Here is an 11,046-nt window from a genome sequence, read left to right as displayed (position 1 = left end):
GATAGTATGACTTAAAAATAGGGGAGATTTGGGCAGAGTAACGATACGCATCTACTGAATAACTAACTTTATTATCAGACTCTTCTGGTATATATAAGGACAGGTTGCTGTCAAACATAAAGATACTTAATCCTACTAATACAAGCTTTATATTATTATTTACAGGCCATATATACAGCTAACTTATATATATATATACAATAGGAAAAAGGTAGAATATGGAAAATGGGAAAAGAATAATGTAAGAAATATGAGAGCGAGAAAGGAGACTCACGTTATGGCGTAGAAGGTAGACCTAAAACTGATTATTTTTTGAGATTTAGAAGGCTCGCCAGAGTGGGCTACGGACAGAGAAAGGATTCGCTAGAAACGTAACTGTCAAGAAAGACCGTTATGACACAACAGTTGATATGAAATACCAATGAAAAAAATATAAAACCAGTGATATGTAAAATTATGGAACCCATAGGTCAAAAAATTATGAATAAAAATTAATTAGAATAACAAAATTTTTTTTCAAATAAAATCAAAAATTAATAATGATAGATAAAATAAAATAAATTATGGGTGCTTTAATAAATTAAATTTGGGAATTGGCTAGGTCTAGGTTTTGTTTGTCTGTTTTGTGATTGACTGCGGAAGCTTCTAATTTCATAAAAATGCTTTCGGATAGTAAACGTTTGTCGGGGTTAGGGACAGGCGCTAGTATGGAGGTATTGTCAATAGAGAACTGTTAGGTATTGTGTGGGCGGCAGAACATTTTCGCCCTTATGTTTTCAGGAGGTAATTCCGGGTACATACAGATCACAGACCGCTTCAATGGGTTGGAAAGCTTAAAGAGTTCTCAGCTAGAGTCACCAGATGGAAGGAACTGCTCAACCAGTACAACATCGTAATTCAGTACAAACCAGGAAAAGAAAATGTCGTCGCTGACTGGCCATCTCGCGCGATTACCATAAATGCAATAGAGGAGGAACAACCACAAACGTCAGGAGAGGTGAGACAGTTTTTGCGAGAATGGACGCCAGGGGAAAAAGAAACGCAAAGCACGACGGGGAACGACCATGAGCCATCATCCGAGAACGAAAGCTCCACTGAGGGAAGACCAACGGAGATGGAAGAGCTAGAGGAGGTGGTGAACGATAAATCACACCAAATAATATGGTAGAAAAGAACTTCCGGACCCATGAAGATGGACTTCGCTAAATATGGGAAGACCTCGATCACCACTATTTGGTCGGCACTGGGTGTCAGGAATGATCAGATCTCCCGAGCGCTCCAAGATGCATCCAAACCAGGGCGAACATACCATCTATACGTTGGGAATGGAGTGGTTTTGAAGAAGATAAAACGCCTCTGGAGATTAGAGAAAATCAGAATGGATCGAGACTTCGTTCGTTCCTTATGATGGTGGAAACTGTTCAGGATGGAGATCAACAGAGGGAGGTCACCTTGGCATACCACCAGGGGAAGACCAATTACTGAGGCTTGACTGAGACCTACCAAGCCCTGCGACGGAAATATGTCTGGTGAAATATGCGGAAAACGATTCAGGAGATAATCGGGAACTGTGAGGTGTCCCTCAGCACCAAATACGACCGACACCCACCCAAGGCTACACAAGAGGAGACACCGACTGCGAGAACACCGTTAGAAGAATTACAAATCGACACTTTCACCTGGAGGGGCTACAAGTAGGTTACAGTGATTGACCTCTTTAGCAAAGTGACCATGGTACATCAGATTCGAGAAAGATCGGCTGAGGCGGTATTGGGAGCTCTGCGTTTATGGTTCCAGTTCTATGGAGTACCGGAAAGGATATCGTCTGATGCGGGACGGGAGTTCGATAACGCCAACATGAGAGAAGAAATGAAGGCTTTGGAGTTAAGGTGGCATCTAAACACCCCAGGATACCCTATGAGCAGGGGGAGTATAGAGAGGCTCCACGGTACGTTAAGCGATCACTTGCGGGTGTACCAGCTAGATAAGGGCCAGGAACCAGACGGGGCTATGATAAGAGCTATAGCAGCCTATAACCACTCCGTGCACACGGTTACGGGATTCGCTCCATTTGGAATTCTTTTCGGACTTAGAGGGCGCAATCGCAATTATAGAAATACGGTGATCGACGGAGAGGAAATCTTCGGTAATGGGATACCACTGAGAAAAACGTGAGACAAGGTGAGGGAGAGAATCGAAAAGGAGAAAGCCAAACGCGTGGCGCGACATAACGAGCGTTTACGTGACATTGTGGGGTAAATTGGTATAGGGACAGTGGTTTACCGTAGAGTGAGCTCTAACGGGGGTAAGAATTCGCAAAGGTGTGAGGGACCATTCAGGGTGATTGCAATTAGAGAATATATATAGTAACAATAGAGAGTATTAAAGAACCAAAAAAACGAAGGACGGTCCACATAGAACAACTCAAGTTCCCCATAATTAATAATCAATAGGATCTGAAGTTTTCTCATCTATGTAAAAGTTTTTTTATGTATATAAGTATACATGTTATATACAAAAGTTTTATCGTTAGTGTTTCTAACTTTTATGGAAAGAAGAACGGAGTGACAAGTTTTTAAATAGTTCAAGTTTCAGTCCAAGTGCTCGTCAGTTATATATATATATATATATATATATATATACTCTATACTCACGCACTATATTTCATTTTCTGTCATATTGTTCACTTTGTAGATTCAATATATGTTTTTTCAGTTTTTTAGACACTATTTACATATCTTATATTATACATATCTTCTTACCTATACATAATATTATATATTTATCTTTCACTTTTTTCAATCATCATCTAATTCCATGATTATGAATCAAAAAAAATTTTTTACTATTCAAGTATCAATTTTTTAGTATTTATGATTCAATTCAATATTTTTTATAATTCCAAATTGTTTGTGTACTACTCCTTTGAATTGTATGTTTCTCTAAATGTTGGTATTATCTCATTTGTTCTTTAGCCCTGATAAACACCTGAAACGTTTATTTACGTTGTTCTTTGCTGACCGCACTTCCCCCCCCCCCCTAACCAACTTCTCCAATAGTAATCTCTCTCTTTGCAAACGCTATTATGTGAAACAGGAGTTTCTTTTGTTGCACCTAAATTAAACAATATATTGTATACAGTTTTATAAATTAACAGTATATTTTAGCCTTTGAATTACTTTTGTGGATCAAACTGGCATTTCGTAGATACAGAATTTCACATCACTTGCCAATTAATTGTTTGTAACCGCCTTCATCATCGTAACCTTTGATATTGTTATCATAATTCGAACTATTGGCTGTCTGTAAGAATAAAATTGTAAATTAAATTGTCATAAGCGATATACGCACTAATTCAGATGAGAATTACGTATAAATAAGGAGATTGACAAAGTCAATATTTTATGTTGTTTTTCAGTTTAATCATATTTACAGTAGAGTTAGAGTAGTTTATACTTATTTACTTATTAGTTTATACCTATAGAGTAGTATGTATTTCAAATCTTTAAAATTATATCATACTTTTAAAAGTAGTCTATTCCTGCCACTATACAAATTATATTAAAGAAACTAGTTTAAGAATGGAAAATGAATTTATGGTTAGTTGGGAAATAAATAACTCAAAGTTGTATAGTTTATAATTTATTTCATTATCTTAATTAAAAACAAAATGTTCTTATAACACATTCAATAAATACAGTACACTTAAATTTACAAATCTAGGTTTTTTTTAAATTTCTACCTTTAAATTGACCACTTTTTCAACCCATCATGTTTCCTCCACCCATCTTAGCACCTGGTATCATTCCTCCTCTGCCCATCTTTCCCCCTCCGCCCATCTTGCCTCCTCCCATCATGCCTCCTCCGCCCATCTTACCTCCTTGCATCATTCCACCTCCGCCCATCTTGCCTCCTCCCATCATTCCTCCTTGCATCATACTTCCTCTGCCCATCTTGCCTCCTCCCATCATTCCTCCTCCCCCCATCTTGCCTCCTCCCATCATGCCTACTCCTCCCATATTACCTCCTTGCATCATTCCACCTCTGCTCATCTTGCCTCCTCCCATCATGCCTCCTCCACCCATCTTGCCTCCTCCCATCATGCCTCCTCCCATCATGCCTCCTTGCATCATTCCACCTCCGCCCATCTTGCCTCCTCCATTCATGGCTCCACCTCCCATCTTACCTCCTTGCATCATTCCACCTCCGCCCATCTTGCCTCCTCCATTCATGCCTCCTCCTCCCATCATACCACCTCCACCCACTCCGCCCATCTTGCCTCCTCCATTCATGGCTCCACCTCCCATCTTACCTCCTTGCATCATTCCACCTCCGCCCATCTTGCCTCCTCCATTCATGCCTCCTCCTCCCATCATACCACCTCCACCCATCTTGCCTCTTCCTCCTCCCATCATCCCTCCTCCTCCTCCCATCATGCCACCTCTCCCCATCTTGCCTCCTCCTCCTCCCATCATGCCACCGCCGCCCATTTTTCCTCCTCCCATCATGCCACCTCCTCCCATCATGCCTCCTCCAGGGAATGCCAAAACTATGGCTAGTATGCAAGTTCCAACCAGAAAGGCTACCTGAAATTCGAAATAATTAGAGTTTTTAATAAGGAAGAATAAGTCGAAAATAATATAATCTAATATTTAAAAATTTTAATTGGGATTCCCACAACTGAAATATAAAATAATCTATTTATAATTAAAAAAGAAGTATATTTATGCTAGATACTAATTTTTTTTTTCACAAAAGTTATTTATATGTAATTACGAGCAGAGCTGTATAATTTTAAACTAACTTCTTATATATTATTATAAGCCAGTATTATTGTGCTCCTTTTAGTTGAGTTTTGTTTAGATATTACAAACAAGTATTACCAATATTATAAAAATACAATCTGTTAAATAATAATTTCATGTTTTACGATTTAAAATTGAAATCTCTGAAATCTCTCTTTCTTATATTTATTTCTATATAATGTATGATCATTACATGATAACTTTACTGTTATAAAATCTCAATAAATGAAATTTTAAATCCTATTTTTAGGAATTTTTAAGCTAGAACAACCTGATGATAAAAGAAAAATATGTATCAATATAAAAATATTCCTGTGTTGGAAGAATGTTAATCATAAAACATTGGTTGAACTTAAGAATTTTGATGTTTTTAAGACATTGATTTTACTTCTAAATTTTATAATTCAAGACCGTATATCAATCAGCAAATTTATTGATTAGATGGCATTTATATTTGGAAATTATACGAAAATATACTCACTGCGTAAACCTTCATGTTTCTAGTGTTGCTGATAGATGTATCATGCCATTGGAAAAAAAATCATCCTGTATTTATATTTGGTAAAGCTGTGACGTCATTGCAATTACTTCTATCGGAGGGGGAGTTACTTTAATTAAGACCAAGGATTGCTCACTTATATCTTATATCAAGTACTTAAATAAATTACTGTTTTAATATCTATATATTGAGTTTTTGTGTGTGACCCAAAGGAAATGTATGTTTGTTTGTATAAGATGTTTAATTTTTATTATCCTCATGAACTTATATTATACAGTGATAAATTAAATTATAACCATAATATAATTAAACAAGTGTACACCTAAAAAAAAAGTATGGATCAAGAAAAAGTATAAAAAACTGTTTAAAAATATTAACAGAATATAAGCATTTTTAATTTCTTGTCCCACTTGTTCCATACACAAGATATACTACAGCTGTGAGGTTTGTTCTTCAGCTACAACAAACTGTCTCCTACTCTTAGACTCCGTACACCATACCGGAATAAAACTTGCCACAGGTGCTTTCAGGATGTGCCCAATAGAAAGTCTCTGTGCTGAGGATTCCTCACTACCACTTATTTTTCGGAGGCAGGAACTCATGAACATTGACATTACCAAAATCAAACTCCAACCAACTAACCCTCCATACCCTCATATATTTCACCCTCGTTGCATGAGAAAATACGAAATTAATCCTTCACGGAACGCTCCATTAGGCATAAGACAGAGAGAAATCATAAGAGAGATTTATGGCATGCCTACAAACCAAGCTGATTCTCTCTGTAGATTGCCCTCTTAGAAATACCAGTCTTAAAAAGTAGATTTAACTATTAAATGCCAGAACTACGACTAAAATAAAATTCAATTCCTAGAGAAGATACAAAAATATTCAAATCATGAAATAATATACACTGACGGTTCCAAACAAAATGAAAATTTTGGTTTTGCAATAATAATAAACGGGGCACTCAAAAGATATAAATTACCCATATATTCAAAAATATTTACATCTGAACTTCAGGCGATTTCAACAGCACTTCATTTATCCATGGAAAGCAAATACTCATACATAGTAATTTGGTCAGATTCAATGTCAGCACTCCAGATTCTATCAAACTTCAGTAAAAGCGGATCTACGATAGACAAAATTCACAATTATATAAACATGTTAAAATATCTTTAAAAAAGTTTATCCTTTCTGGACTCCAGGACACTCGGAAATTGATGGAAATGAGGCAGCGGATAATGCGGCTAAAGAGGCTGCTACAATGAACGTTCCACCACTCCAAATTTACGAGCCGAAAAACATAAAGGCATTTTTAAGGAACAGAATCCGAAAAAGTTGGGAGTCAATGTGGGCCGAGGTTCCACTCACTAATAAGCTGAGAAATGTTTTTATAAAAACACACGAAAGTGCCATAAGAGGAAACATAAGAGAAGAAGTGGTTGTTGCACGAGTGAGACGAAAAGAATCAATCTATATTTTGTGTTGTGTCCTCGTTCAGACCAAGTCTTTATGTTTCTGGTATTCAATTCGGTTCGAGGTAATTCTATATTATTCAGAATTATCTTCATGTTATCCTCACATCTAAGGTCATGGACAAAGCAAAATGATGATGATTAAACGAAATTTAGTCTACGTGATAACACTCAAATGTAAACTAGAACAAAGTGTGTGATATCACCTATGCGATTTTTTTTATAATACTCATTAGGGGTTAATAAACATTTTTAAGTCACATCAGTATATTTAATAGGAAATCACTTGTTGTCTTTAAAGTTTTTCAAGACGTAAATTCCAGAAATCTATAGATAGTCAAAAATATTTTTTTTAGGGTATAGGTTTGTGCTCTTAAAGAACAACGTTTTTGTATATTTTGCGTATAACATCAAATCTGGATAATCAAAATTGAGTTTAAATCTAAAATCTCAGAAATCAGGCTTTAAAAAGATAGCTATAATATTATATCGACAATCAAAAATTTAAAAAGCTATTTTAAATTACTAAATAAATACCATTAAGAGGAATTATCGTGTATTTACTTGGAATTATTCAATTTAAGTAAAAAAAGTTTTTTCTACTATTTTCCATAAACATGTTAAATAATAGTTACAGAACAATTAAAACGCCTTTCCCTGTCTAAATAGAGGAAGCAGAGCAGTAGATTTGATAGTTGTCTGTTTTTGAGTCTCATATTAAGCAGTACTTAAACCATCAATAGAGGAACATAAACACACAAAGTGATAAATCCAAATTAGGAAATATTTAAGAAAAACCTGAATATGTAGAATTAGAAATCATAGTTTTGTAAAATTTTAAGAAACGGTTCTGTTCTGGGTTGTTCAATTATATCATGAAATATTAAAAAATAGGTAAAGGTTTTTAATTATCAAAATACTGTTTTCTTGATTTATTTGTCTATGATCTATATATAATTGTGTTTTCTCAGATTTATTTTAATCTGTTTGCATATGAAGGCAAAGAAAAACCTTGTTCTTAACCACAGTGTTTAACCCCTCTTAATGAATGGTTAAAATTACTGCCGCTACGTCAGAGCTCTTAGAAGTATATATACTGCACTGACCTAAGAATAAGTAATCTAATCCAACTGGTGGGTCGAAAACATGAAACTTTCAGTCGTAAGTATGGATTGTAAATCATACTTAATCCTTAATTGGTTGGGTAAACGAATCCAGGGTCTATGTAGCCTTACAATAGTACATCTTAATGTTGGAGTATAGTTGCAAGTTCTACATAGGGACTCAAATAATTCTTTCTAAGCTCCAAAATGTCCATCCTCTTTCTATGTACAAAATTTAGGTTTTGCTTGTGAAGTAGGTAGTCAAAGTCAAGTAATGAATTTATATTTGGAACAGTGACCTCCGAAAACTGGAGATTGCTTAGAGAAAAAAAACTATTTTCGTAATACTCTGATGATTTTCCACTTCTCTGAATATAGCTTAATACACAAGATGAGTTTCGTTTCTCTTCTATAATGTTTACGATATAACGTTATATACGAAAATGTATATAATTTTTTTAATACATAGAATCTTCCACCTAAGTAATGGATTCCTTAACCTAAATTCTGTATGGTCTCAAGTTCATCCTGTCCAAAGTCCAATTCTCTCTAAAGCCGTGACCATTAAAGATTCTTTAACTCTTCCTTTCTTGCCAACTATTTTCCACAAGTGCTTATAATAGTTCTTCTGACATTATTTTTAAATGTCCATACCACTTTTAGTGTTTTTCCTCAATTCTGTCAAGATATTTTTTTTCTCTCATTGTTTCATTTCTTTCTTTATTCATTCTCAATATTCCTATTCTTTGTCGCCAGAAGTTTATTTCTGTAGCCAGATATTTCGGTTCTTTTGTGGTTTCTGTTCCATATTCAATATTATACTTTTATGTATACTTAATTTGATTTTAGAAACTATAGTTTTAGTTTATTATATTGAATTAAGCATTTATATTCCTTTTTTACAATCTGAAATTCTCTTTTTCCATATCGCAGGAACCACAGAATTATATAATTAAGCCATAGTATTTAAAATGTTCAAATTGCCACCCAAATTTAATTCTACGTCATGATTAATGGAGGACAATGGTAGAAAGTTCCATCCTCCATACTTCAATAATCTATCCCTTTTGTTTATATTATTATTTTAACTTTCTTAATATGTACTCAGCATCTTTAGTAAGTGGGCAACGATAATGTCGTCCGCAATGGTAAACTATTGAAAAATACATCTTTTATTAAATTCCCTTGTGTTTATATCTTTTTCGCCATCCTTTCATACACAAGAGATATCTGGAACAAGGAGGGAGGTGCATTCAGCCCTTGAAGTATCCCTCCCTTTACTTTCTAGGAAAGACTTAAGAAAGATAAAGTCTAACTTTTACTTTGAAGATGTTCTCTTTATAATTTTCTTTTATATTTTGTTTAAGTCCATTCACATAAAATATGAAATAAAAAATAAATCGACCGCCATATTTTTTCACAATTAAGAGTATCCACCTTATGAGGCTGAGTAAATTCCAGAGGGTTCTAATAGTAGAATAAATAATTATCTGTCACAAGTGGATTCGTATCCGGGTCCATGAATTAGTAGCACAACATGTATTGTACTACTACTTATATAAATATTATAAAATGAAAATTAATGTACAGATATTACTGTATTATTTAGTATTCAAGTATTTATTTAACTTCATAATATTTATATGAACAGAACGCAAACGATATAGATGGGAAACGGAACTTATGGCACTCCAATAGACAAAAATATTCACAAATTGACCTTAAGACCCCGAGACCCATCAGTCGAAAGTTGGCAATTCAAACCAACCTGATGTTAGAATGATGGCTATATTCTGTTTCTTGATCGGGAATCGTGACGAGGTTCTTACGACCTTTAATATTGAGTTTCAATTTTTCTGCAAAACTAGGTAATAAAAATAAACAATGTTAACTGTAGAAATATTTTAATTCCAAAGTTTTACGAATCCAAGTATAAAAGAATCTGGAAATAACAATATACATTTATTGGTTAAAATATACTAAAATTTAATTTTCGATTTAACATTTAAGGTACTCATCTTTATTGTGGCTGTGCTGTTTGCAATAGCAATGGCAATACCGTATCCAGATGGTGGCAAGATGGGGGGTGGTGGTGGCTCCAGCGGAGGTGGCAAGATGGGAGGATCTGGAGGTGGCAAAATGAGTGGTGGCATGAAAGGAGGATCTGGAGGAGGAGGCAAAATGAGTGGTGGCATGAAGAAAGGATCTGGAGGTGGGAAGAAAGGTTAAGTTTTAAGAAGAAGTGGTCTTAAAAATGAATAAAGTCTATATGATAAACGCGGCTCGATTTCAAATTTTGTAATATTGGAAACGAAACATTAGCTAGAAAAATATATTTCCTGTTGAGATATTTTATAAAGTTGATAAAGCAATATTTTATAGTTGAAATAAATATGGTTTTACCCTATTTATGGTCTTTCGTTAATATATTGATCCAATATTTTTTCCACACCAATTGTTAATACTAATAGAATAGCTATAGTTTGATACAATTACCAAAGGGACAGCTTAAGATCAAACTTTTCTTTCTAGTTGGTCTTAGATGCTGAGATAAGATATATATAAATATTAAAATTGAGTTTAAGAGGTTTACTATGCAATTGCTGAAACTAAGAAAATCTATATTTAATCGTCACCTACAGAAATGGAAAAAAAAACATAAATAGTAAAAAAATAAATAAAAATTCAAATTCAGTTAAATTATGCTTTATTAATCTGGAATTAAAGTTGATATTAATTAATAGAACGGAAATATTTTAAAAGATTTTATGCTTTGTAGGGGCGTTTTCGCATAAAATATGGCTTTTTCTTTGTAGCTAATCTTAAGCTCAACATTTGTTCAACACTTTTTTTTTTTTGATAAAATGGACTTTTTATGGAAAAAATATAAAAAACGATGCTTTATTTATTATATCTTTAATTAAATCTTAATGAAGTTACCAATTTTGATTTTCGGATCACCATATTCTTAATTCATTAAACACAAATACAGAAGATCACACCCCTAATCGACTTTACCGGAGCCATCTGCACCAGTTTGTGTCCTATTTATTTGATGGAAGATTTAGAAAGAAATCTATTTTTTTTTAATAACTATCTTTTGACCGCTCACCTGACTACCTCCTACATATTTTGAAAAATACGGTCAATCATATATA

General features: G+C 34.2%; 2 protein-coding genes and 1 non-coding gene across 3 annotated transcripts; 2 read left to right on the top strand and 1 right to left on the bottom strand.

The window, feature by feature from the left end:
- Nucleotides 1-1,731: 1,731 nt before the first annotated feature.
- On the top strand, nt 1,732-2,175 carry LOC136795432 (uncharacterized). The gene has a single exon (XM_067045992.1). It carries the CDS (start codon nt 1,732-1,734, stop codon nt 2,173-2,175), a length of 444 nt encoding a protein of 147 aa, XP_066902093.1.
- A 1,586-nt stretch (nt 2,176-3,761) lies between these two features.
- On the bottom strand, nt 3,762-4,490 carry LOC106686210 (uncharacterized). The gene has a single exon (XM_014429388.1). The coding sequence runs from the start codon at nt 4,488-4,490 to the stop codon at nt 3,762-3,764; it is 729 nt and encodes a 242-aa protein (XP_014284874.1).
- A 3,413-nt stretch (nt 4,491-7,903) lies between these two features.
- LOC106686220 (uncharacterized) lies at nt 7,904-10,295 on the top strand. Its single transcript, XR_010843037.1, has 2 exons — nt 7,904-7,946; nt 9,899-10,295. It is a non-coding gene; the product is annotated as an uncharacterized protein (transcript).
- Nucleotides 10,296-11,046: the final 751 nt, after the last annotated feature.

Source organism: Halyomorpha halys, unplaced genomic scaffold (genome assembly GCF_000696795.3).
Source record: "Halyomorpha halys isolate HHAL.00 unplaced genomic scaffold, Hhal_1.1 Scaffold798.1, whole genome shotgun sequence".
NCBI classification, from domain to species: Eukaryota; Metazoa; Arthropoda; class Insecta; order Hemiptera; family Pentatomidae; genus Halyomorpha; species Halyomorpha halys.
Note: the sequence above shows the minus strand (reverse complement) of the source record. Positions and strands in the feature narration are given on the sequence as shown.